Here is a 15189-nt window from a genome sequence, read left to right on the forward strand (position 1 = left end):
AGAGGGGATGAAGCATAGACATGATACATCTCCCTAACACCTGTTTTTCCCTACTTGGAGTGTAAATGCCCCTTCTGGGTAGCCTCACATGTATTTTGGAACTTGGTAGCCCTTGTGGATTTGTACATTTTGTACCACTGTTTTACCACAGTGATGAGTGCATATGTATTGTGTAATAGTTGCTTAGAGTGCAGTAGGAAACCTGTATGAAGTACTGTGAAATACTGTTTTTATATATTTTTATATATACACTGTGCTGTTTCAATCGAGCTACTTTTCAAGGATATATGTGACCTTTTAAAATATTTCTCAGTATAACTATATAGTGTAGAAGTTGTACTTATTGGGAATAATTGTTCCTCCCTGTTAGATTTTCTCTCTCCTGAGGTTAAGCCCGACTGCTCTGCAATGTTTACCATACATGTTTTCTCTATCCTTTTGAGTGGCGCATCATCAAGTTAGATGCTGCGCAGCCAACAGCAGAGGGTTCTGCAAACAAACGCCATAGCAGTTGATTTTCTAAATCATGTGTTTCCTGGTAATCCTCACTGATATGTATGTTTTTCTGCACAGATCCAGAAGCGCGTGCCTGACTTTGCACCCAAGACTTTGCTGGACTTTGGCTCTGGAGCTGGCACTGTAATCTGGTAAGTATTTTGGGATATTGTTACCTTCATGTGCCAGATTCCTATATTTCAGAACAAAAGGTTTGGTTCACACTATTTTAAGCTTTGTGGTAGCACTAAGAACTTTATGCCACACCTGCTTGTTACCAGATTTTTGGTGAGTCTATATGCACGATCAGAGACTCACCAGATTGGCGCCTTGAGTGGTCCGGTCTTTAGAGTATCGCAAACGGATCGGAGTCCTGTGACCCTATATGGAAGAAAAGGTAACCTAAACGAACATCATCACCTAGACCCATGAAGTCCAAATGATAAATTCGGCGCATCGAAGTGGGCTCCAAGTGGACTGTTGGGCTCCCCGGAATTGCTGTGAGGATCTGCAACTTTTTGCAACGTTCCATCTAGGACGTTTGTGCCTCTTCTTCCACCCGAACCGCCGTGCGCAAGAGGAAGTTCTGCGTTGGCGAAACGCCGAATTGGATATTCCACCAAGTAATGAACTTTAATGTATTAGACTCGGAATAGTTTCTCCCTTTTTTCAATTTGGAACCACTGCCGCGGCATTGCCGCGGCAGCTCAAAGGAGTCTCTTGTGTTGTGCTCGCACTGTGCTCAGAAACCTAATAGTATCCCTTTTCTATTTGTTGTAGTCACCAGTGCGGTAGCTCCGCCCCCTGCTCTCAGCGCCCGGCCCCCTGCAGCTACCGACTTCCTTACTTAGCCCGTGCACCCGTGCACCCGTGCACCCGTGCATCGCGCGTGCGCATCGAAGTGGGCTCCAAGTGGACTGTTGGGCTGTTAGGCAGTGAGGCTGGGAGCACGGGACAATTGAGTTCTTCTTTCTTCCTATGAAACTAGTATTTCAATCTCGCACGTTTGGGTTAAATGGTATCAAGTCTGCGCAGTGGGCGCCCCTTGAAATCATCTCCCACTAAAATTACAAAAAAAAGTCAAAAAAATGAAAAAAATGTCACTGCCTAAAGAGTTTGGGAAAAGTGACGTTCCTGGGACGAGTGCAAGCACTGCTTTAGTGGCGCTTTGGGGTCCAATTACTGATCAGGACTTAATAAAACACGAGGTGGCATTCTCATGCGCGCGTGCCCAGGCACTCGCAGCAGCACCAGTTGGGTCTCCCCTCCCCCCCCCCCCCGCTGACTCTAAATTGCCGCCTAGGAAGCTCTCACCTAAACCTGCGCGTAAAAGCTTCCTGAGCATGCGCATGGATACCGTAGCCCCTGAGCCTGCGCACCCCATTGACGATACCCCCTCCTCCCCCTCTGACAACTCCATATTAGCGCCGGTGGTACTTGCTGCCCTTGAGAAACGGGTGAGGTTATCGGTGGGTCCTTCGACACCAGTTACCTTTCCGAGTTGTAAAAGAGCTGATGTCCATATTCACTGTAAAGACGCCATATATATGGAGGACGTAAACAGCTCTCCAACACCTCTCCCCAATGTACCCCAGTCTGTCAACTTTCCTGGCTCTAGCTCGTGGCCATCTTCCCCTGCTCGGCCACCTTCCCTCACCCGGGCTGCACCTGGTATTAATAACCTAGAATCGGATCCCTTGTATTCCCCCCCTAAAAAGGCCTTGAATCATCCATTGGGTTTTGATATGCTGGAACCCACAGGTGACATGCAATCTCTGGAAGCATCTTACCCGGTACTAACAAGAATACTCAACTTGTTGGATCGTGACCATGAGTACACGCATTACGAATTGAGGGATTGCAAAACAGCACTCACAGAAATCCTACTAAAAATAAATGAACTAGAGGGTTTCATTTTTGCAGATAGCCTTAGACAGGGTGGTGACGGACATAAACCATCAAGAAAAGAAGTGCTGCCAAACAGCTCCGTCTCTACCCAAACAGATGATTAAGAAATCCCAGTGAATGAATCTAACGTCAGGAATGCCCCCACAGTCACCTCTTCATTCCCTCAATCTTTTGCGCAAACCCTGATTGCCCCAAGACCTGATATTACATGTCACATCCTTTCGGATGCCCAACTATGTACGGAAGTTGCATTACATGCGGAAAAGTTGGAACAGCTCTTATTTTTCCTCCAACCCAGCCAGGGGGAGGAAAAAGTGGGGCTGTCTCTATCCTGCATGGAGGGGAGGCAGGAATTCTATCCAGACAGCCCCTCTGTACTAACCAAACTGTTTGAAACCACCAGCCAAACTGACTCTTATCTTGACAATATTACATCTGCTCCTGATATCAGGCAACCTGCTGTTGAGAAAAGTCCCCTGCAACCTCCAGAGCGGTCCTTTATCTCAAGGAAGGAAAAAAGGCTATTCTTCCGTGCTTTGAAAAGAACAGCTGATCGGAAAAAAACGGCAAAAACGGCCCAAGACGAATTGATCCCTCCTGTAAAAATGAATGAAAAAAGCAAAATAAAAATTGAGAAGAAGAATGCAGGGAAGCCACTGAGCAAGTCTGCAGGATGGAAAAGCCCTGTAAATGACTTGGACACCGGCGAAATAATTGCCACCAAAATCACAAAAAAAGTGCACCTGCAAGCACCCCATTCTGTGATTGAGGAGCTAGGACACCCCTCATCTCAGACGCAACTACCTAACTTCTTTAAACCTATAGATAATAAAACAACTCAAATAGGTAAGGTAGTTGTGTCTCCTCCCAACAATAGGGAGAGGGAGACGAAGATGGGGTCCGCTGATGGGATGGCCGTAGGAGGTGATGAATGCATTCATTCACCTCATCCCAGCATTGATCGAGAGACTGTTAAGACGTCATCTCCTGTGCTGAACAAATTGGGAGTAGGTGAAAAACAAAAGCAGCAGGAGTCAGCGCCAGAGCAGTTTGTGGGGGACCCTGAAGTATTGGGGGAAGCAACAAAACAATCCACTACCATCATAGGATGGGAAATTATATCATTTAAGAATGGCAAAAAGCAACTTAATAGCTCTGCCTTTGATGCAAGCCTTCAACTGTATACCCGGTCTGCGCACGTTGCACACGAATGATATTGAATGGATAACTTTACCACCCATACAAAACCATCGCATGGTATGTAAGGTGCAATCGGCCATTATCACCAACCTCCTCCTGCAATACACGGACGAGTTACGCTTTATTGGCCTAATGGTGTATCCGTTCGATTCAATCGATGATGCTATCTCATTTAACGAAACACCTCTGGCGCCTGATCCTGCGCAATTGCCAAATTTGGCCACTGCTGATTCTCAGAGTGGGGTTAATTCTGAGGCGATTGCACAACTTGTAAGCCTATCTAATACCAGTAAGGATTGGTCATGGTTAGCCGCCTTGCAAAACACTCGAAACTCAGCCATGAATAATACTCCCCAGTAAGTAGCCTGCTTCTCTATCTATTCTATCTTGGAATTCATGCGGGTTTAGCAATTTGAAGTCATGGTTTAGCAATCCGCATGTAGAAATGGAGTGTGATATTATGTTATGTCAAGAAACTATGTGTACCCACGATCTCATGTTGCCCGGTTTCACTGTTATCCAAACTCAGGCGAAACAAGGCACATGTGGTCGGCCGTACGGGGGTCTGGCGATAGCCTTGCATACCAAACTAAATATATTGGTACTGGATGTTTTTAAAGCAACTGTAATGATGGCCGTACTAATTAGGCTCAAGGGTTCTCGGCTAACTCCTATTCTCTTGGTATCCCTATATCACAATCCTACAACGCTCAACCAAACATGTGCATTTCAAGAGCTCGATACTTTATTCAATGACATTTTGGCTCTTCATCCTGCATGTGATATTGTATTAGGAGGGGACTTCAATGCTTATTGTATGAAAACTAACTCTAACCCGTTAAGCTGTGGGGGTGTTCACCAAACATGGCATAGAGGCAGATTGTGGCAGGAATATTTGGAATCTTGGGAACTTGACATCCTCCCGTTTTGTACTAGTGATGGGTGTCATACCTGGCGAAGAGGGGATAGATCGACATGCATTGACTACTTTGCCATATCGCGAGGTTTGCAATCGTATTCCGATAACATCGCAATATACGATCCTGGGTTTAGTGACCATTACATGATCCATCTAAATCTTCATTTCGACACAATGCACCTGCCCATGGACCCTCAGCAAGGGTTTATAGAAGGGGATCGACCTGGCCTGTCAATTCGATGGGCCACCAAACTTTGATAGGGTAAATGACATGGTCTCTGCACGTTTGATATTACATCACAGTTCTGATTTCCATCCTAACAGTCCTAATCAAGAGATTACCGTTGTATCTAGAATAATAACGGAGGTAATACAATCGCTGCGAGTGTATGCACCGCACCCCAAATTAAGCTCTTCTCCGCAAGCCCCCAATTTTATTCTTGAAGCCAAAAAGATCAAAGAGGGCGGCACTGCGGCGAACTTTTAAAACCGCTCCCACATGGGGGGGATTATTTGATAGAGAAAAAAAGTGTTCTGAACACCTATCGGAACAAATGCAGAGATCACAGGCATTTTATGCATAACGAGGAGAATCAAAAAATGTTTAGTACACTCTGCCACAGAGACAGGCGCTCTACTTGGAGTTTGCTTAGGGCAGGAACATCTGTCCTCTCCTCCGATCAGTCATCATCTATCTCGGCGCAGACTTGGAGAACTTATTTCGAAAAAAAGTTTGCCCTCCCAACAGCATTTGTAGAAATCTAATATAAATGGACCTGTTTAGCCTCACCCTCTTTTCCACTGTGGGATATTTCTAGTATTGAAGCCACAATAACTGCCCTGAAATACTCAAAAGCAGCAGGCCCAGATGGGATTCTACCTTGTGTTCTTAAACGCCATCCAGTTTTGTGGGCAGGGATCTTTAAGAAACTGTTTGATAACATGCTGACAACTGTGTCCACCCCCCCTTCATGGCTAAATTCCATCATTGTCCCAATTTATAAAAAAGGAGTAAGGTCTCAGCCATGCAATTTTCGTCCAATAGCGCTAATTAATACTGCTGCTAAAGTGTTTGCTAGCTTACTCTTGGGGGAATTACAAGCAGTGATTGGAGACCTTAAGATCTTGTCTAAGTATCAAATTGGTTTCCGTGCAGGAATGGGGACTCCTTTAAATGCTACAATTATGGCGCATCTATTAGCTAAACACAAACTTAAGGATTCTGGCCGATTATACATGGCGTCGATAGACCTCACATCCGCCTTTGATTCGGTTGTACGATCACTTTTGTGGAATAAAATGGCTGCTATGAATATACCACAATATATTATACAACTGATATCCAAGCTCCACACAAATGCCACTTACTTGATAAGGGTAAACAACGAAGGTGCAACAACACATCCAATAAAGATCGGCCTTGGTGTGAAGCAAGGATGTAACTTAGCAGCCACCCTTTTCAATCTTTATTTATGTGGCATCAATGACATTTGGAATACCCAGATTTCCTATCCAGCAAGGCTCGGCCATCTTAAAATACAATGGCTAGACTTTGCGGATGATATTGTAATATTTGATCGTACGCCCAAAGGTATGCAAACCAAATTGGATCTATTTGCATCTTACTGTCTGACTCACAATCTGAAATGTAACATGGAAAAATCCAATATAGTAGTATTTAGGAATCGCAAGAGGAAGAACATCACACGCAATTGGAGAATTGAGAACTTTCCTTTAACCATAGTCCCTCAAATTCGTTATCTTGGTTATACTATAACTGATTCCAAATCGCTGGCAATGTGGAGGGAGCTATTACAAAAAAAAGCTGCTCCCCTCGCCACGCAAATGCGGATGGTATATCTGAAGTTTTGTAAATTCTCATTGCTGCCACTAATGCAATTTTACATCCTAAAAGTAGAGTCTGTCATCCTTTTTGCTTTACATATGTGCCTGGCAAACATCAATACCTACCTTGACCAATTGCAAGGATGCATGTGGAAGGGGGTTTTGAGGTTGGCCAAATCCAAACCAAATATCGTAATAAGGCAGGAACTTGGTATCACTGCCCTATCTGCACGCCGTAACTGGCACTTATTGGCTAATTTTGCCAGAATGTTATATCCACCTGCAAATTGTCTTTATGAAGATTTGGGCCAACTAATGGTTGCGTCTGAATGATCTTCCATCACGATTTACCATGCACAAATGATTCATCTATTGGACGAAATTGCACTTGTACCAGCAGATATGGAATTTAGACCAAACTATGTGAAACATCGTATTATAGAAAATGACTGGTGTAAAACGGTAAATGGAATGGCGGGTCTTGAGGGTTATAAGGAAGTAGCTTGTTTCTGTTCCTCAAGACGGCCGCACAAACCTTATGTAATTCAGTTCCCCTGTAATAAGGCTAGGGAAACTTATTTTCGATTTAAAATGAACCAATCCCTTACGTTGGAAAGAATTAGTGGTTGGAGACTGCATTGGAAAGTAGAAGCGCAGTTAGGATGCAGGTTCTGCAAGGATGGTTCGATTCAAGAAACCCTGAAACACCTGGTTATATTTTGTACATACTTTGAGGCAATACGTGCACTAACAATTGCAACTGACTGTATTAACTGAGGCAACCAGGGAATGGCTTTGACTAGCCTGTATGTGGGGGACTCGCACAAGTTTTACATTAGCTCTGTGCAGACTCCTAGTAACTATAAATAATGAACTTGAGAAGATGTTTCATAAGAAAGAGGAGCAGCCTAGCTGCTGACGTTAATAACACCATACTGGTATATCTGCTGTTCCGGTAAAGCACATTGATCTATTGCTAGAATTTTTTATGGTAGTTTTTGGTAAATCGGCTTGCTCCATACATAATCCCAATTAGAAACTGGATTCTTTTGATACTAGATGAAATTAGCATTGTAATTTCAAATGTATTTTTAAGTGTGGCAATGAAGCTCCAGCATTTTGTGTTGTTTACCACTTGGACCTTCTTACCAATAGGTAATTGGGAAGTTGCTGAAACTGTGTCCTTATGATGGATAGGAAAGGTATCATGCTGATTTTTTTTAACTAAATGTATATAAATTGCTCCTAATAGGTTAATGGAACGGTTTACAGGAAAGGAAAAAAATAGTCACATCGAAATTGCAGAAGTGATGCATAAAAAATGTGTTTCTACTGTATAACAATAAGAAAATATAATGTTATAAAAGTTGTAAAAGTTGATCGAACTAACAAAACAACGGTTTGAAATAAAAAATAAAAAAATGATAAATTCTAGCACAAAAAACACCCTTCCAAGCGTCAGAACCCCCAGGGTTAATGTACACCAATTGGTTCCATCTGCCTGACTTTTTGGGCATATTGGGAGCAGGCAAGGAGGCCTGCTGCAGTCACATCGCATAAGCTCAACTACTGTGCCCCCCCGCACCACACGGCATCCCTACTGCGGGTGTGTTAGGAACAATTTCTCTTTAGGCAACTTTCTTCTATGTTTTCTCTGGACCACAAATCTTTTTGCTTTGTTGTTGAACCTGTACTGACTTTTTGAGCGGAACTAAAGCATTCAGCTTCACGCCCCCTCCCTTTTGCTCATTTGTTATGGGAAAATCAGTTCTGGGAAACGTATCCCCTTTTTATTCTCTTTATTGTGATTTGGTCAAATATCAAACCTTTCACAAAACATATACAAAAAATAAAAAACCCTTTATCACAAATCAGTCTAAAATCCAGCCTATAACATTTCAAAATACATACTTAAAAACTCTAAAAATAGCACCTATTACATTCTCATGACAGTCAATATTCTTCTCTGAGAAGCACGTCCTAAAACAGTCTTCCACCCGTTTAATCCCTGATACTCTGAAGTTGACGTGTAAGATAATGGATAGCTCCCAATTTTTCAAAAATAAGAAATTCATTGGCGCAATTGACAGCGACAGGGTGTCTCATAACCTTAAACATGACCATAAGCTGTCATTTAAAAACGAAACAAGTTGAATGCACAAACCGCCTAAAAATTGTTCACAAATGTTATTCAGTTAAGGTTATTCAGTTACACACAGTCCAGAACCAAATGCCTCCGTGTTTCTTTTTCCTCTATTTTACATAATCTACACACCCTTTTTTCTGGCGCAAGGCCTATCCTGGGTCCCAACACTTCCAATGTGAACATACAATTGACTATATCAAAATATCAAAAAAAATTCCGAACTTTTTTTAAGGGCATTTTTATAAGTAAGGTCGGGGCTTCCTAAGAATCCCTGTTGTTTCAGTTGACTTTTAAGATGGAGGTACCCATGTTGCAAGTCAATCGATGCCTCATTCAAAAGCTTCTCACCCTAGACGAAAGTTCAAAATAGAATAGCCTTCAGTCCTCCTATAAACCTCCCCATGTCTATTAAATAGAGTGGGCCCACCTCAGCAACTCTTTTACTATTTAGGTTCCGGCAGTAGTTCTTTAAATCTGTTGAAAATCCAAATCTGTGACTTATCCAGATGTACAGCTAGGTTATTGACCTTCACAAAATTCCATGCAGCACCCAAAGCCCTTTGCAGGCCGATCGGGGTAAAATCGAAGAACCTAACAGAGGAGGGTGGATGGAGGCCGACTTCAATACTGTAGGTAGTTCAGACATATATAATTGGAAAGAGTGGGGACAAGGATACATCCTTGCCTTACCCCCTTGCCAACCGGAATGTCTCATTAGGGCGCCTTCTACGTTTAAACGCACATAGATCTTATTGTTACTGTCAAACAATGTAATCATGTTCAGGAGCCACCCGGGAACCTCCCAAGTAACTAACTTTTGCCACTGCAGGGCCCTATTCACTTTGTCGAAGGCCTCCAACATGATCTAAACTCATTAAATTTAATGATACATTTTTTATTCTAGCGGCTTTAGACTGCAAAAAAGTGAACACTAAACCATTCACGGAGTCCCTTGACCTTTATGAAACCCTGTTTGCAGAATGTTCCTTCTCTGGTAATGGTGAGCCCAATTGGTCAAGTCTTTAAGAACCAAAGACGCCATTAATTTCCCCATGGAATCAAAAAGGGATATGGGTCGATAGCTCTGCTCTCTGGCCTTTTTTTATGGTGGATAATTTTCGCCAAGAAGAAGGTAACTGATGTTGCAGAAGAATTTACTTAGAACGACCTGGATTTCTGCCCACAAATCCGGGTCTTCTTTCAATACCATCTTAGAAATACCTTGAACCCTGCATGCCCTGGAGTTTTTTCCTTTTTATCTTTTACTTTTTGTAACTTATTGACATTGCACACAGCATCTACAATGCAGTACAATGGGGATACTTTGTGTCACCCTAGCCTTTTACACTTTAGATTTTTGGTTACTTTTATGTGCCTTAAAACAAGTTGGTGGCAGCAATTATATTTTTGCCATTTTTGTGTTTTTTCTAGTGTGCACTTTTGTGTTTACTGCATATGGCTACTAAATGTGGCTAGTGACCTAAAATGGTCACGCCAGGAGATTTTCGCTTGTTCTTTAGCCATATTGTTGTTTGACTTTCTTCCTGCCTTGTCAGGTCAGGAAATCCCATATACGGTCATGCACATGCCCAGGAAAGCTTCTGCTTTCGCTGGCTAGTGATACTTTAGTGTGTGTGTGGCTCAGGAAGTGGGTTGGATTGTCTGGTCCCACTCATCTTCTGTGGTGCCATAGTCTGGGTTTTGGGCATGAGTGAAACCAATAGTTGTTCCTGATTGGACCACTAATGGCTGTTTGAATTGTGCAGATCCTTAACCTTGGTGGGCTTGAACTTGCTTCCAGGCTGGATTTTGGATAAGAGGAGAACTCCTGCAGCCATTTCCTCAGATCAGCGTTGGTGCCTAGACTCCATCATAGAAGAACAGCTGACTGAAGATTCGAAGAAGACTCCCGAAGAGGCTTGGCATCCCTTCCTGCATCTTGCCTGGTGAATCCCTATTGGACTACCTGATCTGCGAAGAGCCTGTGCAGTGCTTCAACCCCTGGACTGGTGGAACCAACCAGTCTTGGCTTGTTCTCGAGGACCGTTGTCCTGGGTCTTTCGGAAAGGTTCCTTAACCACCCGGTGGACTGACAAGCTCTCTAGTGGGCTACCTCGCTAGAACCGTTGCCATTCTGCGTTTGCACCCAGAACTTTGGTGGTTGCCATTTTGTAAGTCGCCTTCCTGTTGAATGTCATCCTTTCAGCCTCAAGGAATCCTGTCCTGGAAGCACTTTACAACCATGACTGGAAGGACGCCTGCTGTTGTCTGTATGCGATGGCCATAGCTGGAACTCTCCTTCCCTGTCATGTCAAGTATCCTGAAGAGGGCTGCATTAGTGAATCTTGCATTTCTCCATTGCCAAGGGTCGCACTCTTCTCCTGGACCTGACCGGAAGAATCCTTACACCCAGAACTCCTGGGCACCAACAGCGGGAAAACCAATCTCCAGCAACCCCCCAGTGGACCCATCAAGTCATCTGGGAAAATTGAAGGGGCGAGGGGGTGGAGGGAGTAAGTAAGCTCAAAGCATTTGACTCCCCTGTCCTCATAGGATAACATTGAGAATAAGGCTCTTTGTGTCCTTCCATTCACTGACTTTTGGTTGTCGAACCTGGGCAGTACCATCTGAAAGATAAGGAAACATTTTACTTGCCTAGTAACCTTGTTGCATTTTTTTTAATAGTTACCAATACAAGTAACTTACCTGCCACAGATGCATTCTGGAGAGAAGAATTGTGGCTCCTGTGACCTTTGGGCACAACGCCCCCATTCTTGTGGATTGTACTGCTGACGTTGGGGAATTTCACATGCGACTGTTTCAGCTTTACTGCATCACTTGGCTCCTTTGTTGATTTACGTACTTGAATGCGTTTTTAGAACCTGTGGTGAATGTATATATGTTCATTATTGAGAATTGTGTGATAGCAACATCTGCTTGTTTAATATTTTTATTATTTAGGGCCTAGAATAAATATTGTATGTTTATAGAGTCTTGTCTAAATTGCATTGTGTGCTTCACTGTGTGGACTCATTCTGGACCCCTGACCCCACTCGTTCTCTCCTGAGAATAGCCTTAGCTTCTCTGCACATTTACCTTGATTGGGTATTGGCTATCCTCTGAGTTCCATGTCCACTATAACTAGGGTGGCCTCCTAAAATCTGTCCACCAGGCCAGATTCTAGAAATCCCTCTTAACATGGTGTCCACAACAAAAGGTGTCAAAGACCATGCTTACTCCCGTTTGGCAGCCCAAGGCCCTGGCCAAGGATCCTGTGATACTTCTGAACTACCTGGTAGGATAGTATACACCACCACCTTGCAAACTCACAGTTCAAAGCCCCTATTCATCTCTGACCTTATTCCTGAATCCTTCTAACTATATACCATGCACTTAAATATTTTTCTCCATCCCATGACTGTTCTTTCTCTCTTGGGCCCATTACTCCTCCCATTGCCCCATCCCTCTCTTCTCTTCCCATGCCCACTCTATATGCTTCTCCCAAAATACACCCCTCTCTACATATCTTCCCCTTCTCACCTAGCCACCTTCTCCTACTGAACTTGCCCTTGGCCTCTGAAATGCACAATACCTCTGCACCAAAACTTTCTTGTATGAGATGTAGTAGTGTTAGTCTGATGATCAACAAGGACATACCATCAGCATCTCTCAATTCTCCTTGACTTTACACACCATCCTTCCTTTGAAGGCATCTCTGTCCAACTTCTTGCTCACACCCTTCGCTATCCTGCTATCTACTGCTCTTCTGGCTCCCTCAATCTCTTCTTCACGGCCTTGGACCTTCTCCTTGAAACTCCACCAACTGGCGTTACTGGAGTCCTCATGGGTGACTGTTAGGCAGAAGTCCATTTTCTGCCACCTGAGTGATCTAAAGTAATTTTTCCCAATTTTTTAAACTAGGTTTCGGAACCCTTCTCCACTTTACCAGACTTCTCACAAATTTGGGGTAAAGCTGGAATTGGTCCATTGCTGGTAATTACCTTTTTTGGGTCCTAACGATTTTTATCCCCAGTAAATCCATAGTCTCATGGGGACTCCAACTCTCACACATTTGTTATGTGTCAGCACTTTCTAATGTGTACCCATGTGGAGCACATAGGGCACCCAAGGGTGGGGGCACTGCTCTGTGCTCAGTACATATCGCGCGGCGACCTTCCTCATCAGATGGGTGGATATAAAAAGTGATGGTGGCAGATGGGTTTATTAAACCCTTTTTTAAAATTGTCTGCCAAGCCATCTTAACATACAGGTGGTTGCGAACACCCTGAAAGGACAAAATGGTGTTTTGTCCCCTTCCTGTTTCTCCTTGAAGCCCTGAGGGACTTCCTCCGCCTCACCCCACTGTAGGCCTTGCTCTGGGGACAGGATGCAGCCATATAGGTGCATGGGCTAGATGCATCCTCAGCTTGGGAGTGCACAATGGCTCAAAACCAGTATTTACTGGTTTAAACCAAGTTTGTGTATTCAGGGCTGAAAACGCATTATGGCTGTCTGGTGGGGGTTGGCCTGCGAATGTTTGAATGTGGGATGTTTTCTGCTGATTGCAAAGCAGTCCCAAACACTATGGGTATATGTTTGGAGGACAGGCAGAGCCCATTCTGCTCCTGTGTGGGTCTTAATGTGTATAGAAATGCAGATCACATGCCATTAATTGGTCAACAGTCTGGATCTTGTCCTTCTATTCCTGTGCTGAGGAAGCATCCCGAAGAATTCCTGGAAGCTATGTATACTCGAGGCATCTCCTGTTCCAGGGTTCCGCTGTTTCTTAGACCAGAGTGAGCCTGCAAAGGTGCTCCCTTCCTCGCCTGGCAGGGACAGCCAGGCACCTCATGCTCCTCACTACAAGGCTTCCCTTGGACCCGTGCTATTTGTGCAGACATCCCTGGAGTGGGTGCTGAGAGAAGACACCTGGTCTGCTTCATTAGCGCTGCAGATACTTATTCCACGTGGGTGAGACGTCCTTGGAAGCTGCTGTATTTCCTGGAGGGACGATTGCCTGAGCCCACGACCTGACTGCTGCAGTGTGCTGGTCTCCTGCCCCTGTGACATCTCGAGCTGCTGGGCAGACAAAAGGTCCTCCTCTGGGCACTCTGCTTATGTTGTGCTGATCTGAGCACGGCAGGGACTGCCTGTGGTGTAGAAACCCCCTTCCAAACCAAAGACTAGGTGTATTGGGAAATCTCCCAATCAATGCCTCGCTGGTGCCATCTTTGCTGCTGCTCCTCGTGTGGGGGCTCTGCTGCCCTGCTTTGACATTGCCGATCTCTCTCCGGAAGGCTATGGACTGCCTTCGTTCACAGACGCCAGGGCAGCGAATCCCAACACCTGCTTGGAACACTGCATCCTTTGCTGCGACTAGTCTGTAGCACTGCTACAGTGTGTGTTACTTGGAGGGGTCCACTGGGCTCGGCTATCCCTTTGTGTATTACTGGAGCTTATGCCTTTCGTATGCGCGCCCATTCAAGACTTAGGGCCTCTTCTTGGTACACACCACACAGAAATGGACTTGCTACTCTCCTTTGCTGGAACTCTTCACAAGACTCACTGCATCAGAGACACGGCATCCTCCTCTGGACTGGTACTTTGGACTCCCAAACTCTGAAAAATCCTAACCGGTATCACCCCATGTTGGCATATGGCCTATTGAATAACATTGGGACACTCTAACCCTAAACTTCTATTTTAGGAACGGTTAGGTTTACTTCTCTTTATTGGTGATAACTGTATTAGTGGTGACTTCCTATACGCTTTCTCCATCCTGGAGTGTGTTTAAGTATGTTATTGACCTACCTGGTGACTGTGAATTTCCTGTCAATTTATTATGCAACTGCTGTTTCTCTTCTGCTCTTTCCTGGGCAACCTCTTTTTAGGCTCTTGTAACAACAGGATAACTACTCACCTGTTAAGGGTGACTTGTGGAACACGAACACATAATGTGTAACCTTTGACCTTGCTCTCTTGAAAAAAAGTAACAAGCAAATCAATGCTGTGTCACACTTACCTTTCCTGACATATTCTCAGGCCTAGTGCCTTCCAATATACAATGTGAGTATTAACCTCAAAAGTATGTTTTACATGCTGCATACTTGTACATGGATGCATATAGATTCCCCCTCCATGTTGGGTGAACCCTGTTTTGATATCAGCTAGTGTTGGTGAAGGAATTACATGATATATTCTGATTGTACATACTTATGTTGCTCAGTCTTTATATAGAATAAACCACTTTTTCTTCCTGAGATCACTCTTGCTTCCTCCAGATAACTGGGTGTTGTCTAAGTTATGCAGTGTGTTTTGCAATGCCTCCAGAGTCCTGATTGAATGTCTCCAAGTAAGTATTAAACTTGTGGCTGACTTTGACTTGGATCTTAAACGTTTTACCACGTGGATACATAAAGAGGACCATCTTTGAGTTTGGCTAGATCAAGAATAGAGGAACAGCACTAGAGTATCATTTGTTTTATCATTTAGAATATTGAGCTGCCTTTTTATCTTAAACCGCACCCTTCAAAGAAACATCAATCTGAAATCTTAAGTTTTAAACTGAATGTATTCCCTAGTAGCGAGGTAATGAGTGCTAGACAAGGAATTAAACCTATCTTGCGACTTTGTAGGCACTGTACTCTGAAAATTGAAACAATTTTCCATCTTTTAA

General features: G+C 43.9%; 1 protein-coding gene across 3 annotated transcripts in view; it reads left to right on the top strand.

Annotated features, from left to right (window-relative positions):
* Positions 1 to 15189, top strand: part of METTL17 (methyltransferase like 17) — a 480739-nt gene that overhangs the window by 240073 nt on the left and 225477 nt on the right. For all 3 annotated transcript variants that reach the window (XM_069634026.1, XM_069634027.1, XM_069634028.1), the window contains exon 6: positions 574 to 647. In XM_069634026.1, the coding sequence (XP_069490127.1) occupies positions 574 to 647 (74 nt within the window). The remainder of the gene's footprint in view (positions 1 to 573; positions 648 to 15189) is intronic.

Source organism: Ambystoma mexicanum, chromosome 13 (assembly GCF_040938575.1).
Source record: "Ambystoma mexicanum isolate Mex_15411 chromosome 13, UKY_AmexF1_1, whole genome shotgun sequence".
Classification (NCBI taxonomy): domain Eukaryota; kingdom Metazoa; phylum Chordata; class Amphibia; order Caudata; family Ambystomatidae; genus Ambystoma; species Ambystoma mexicanum.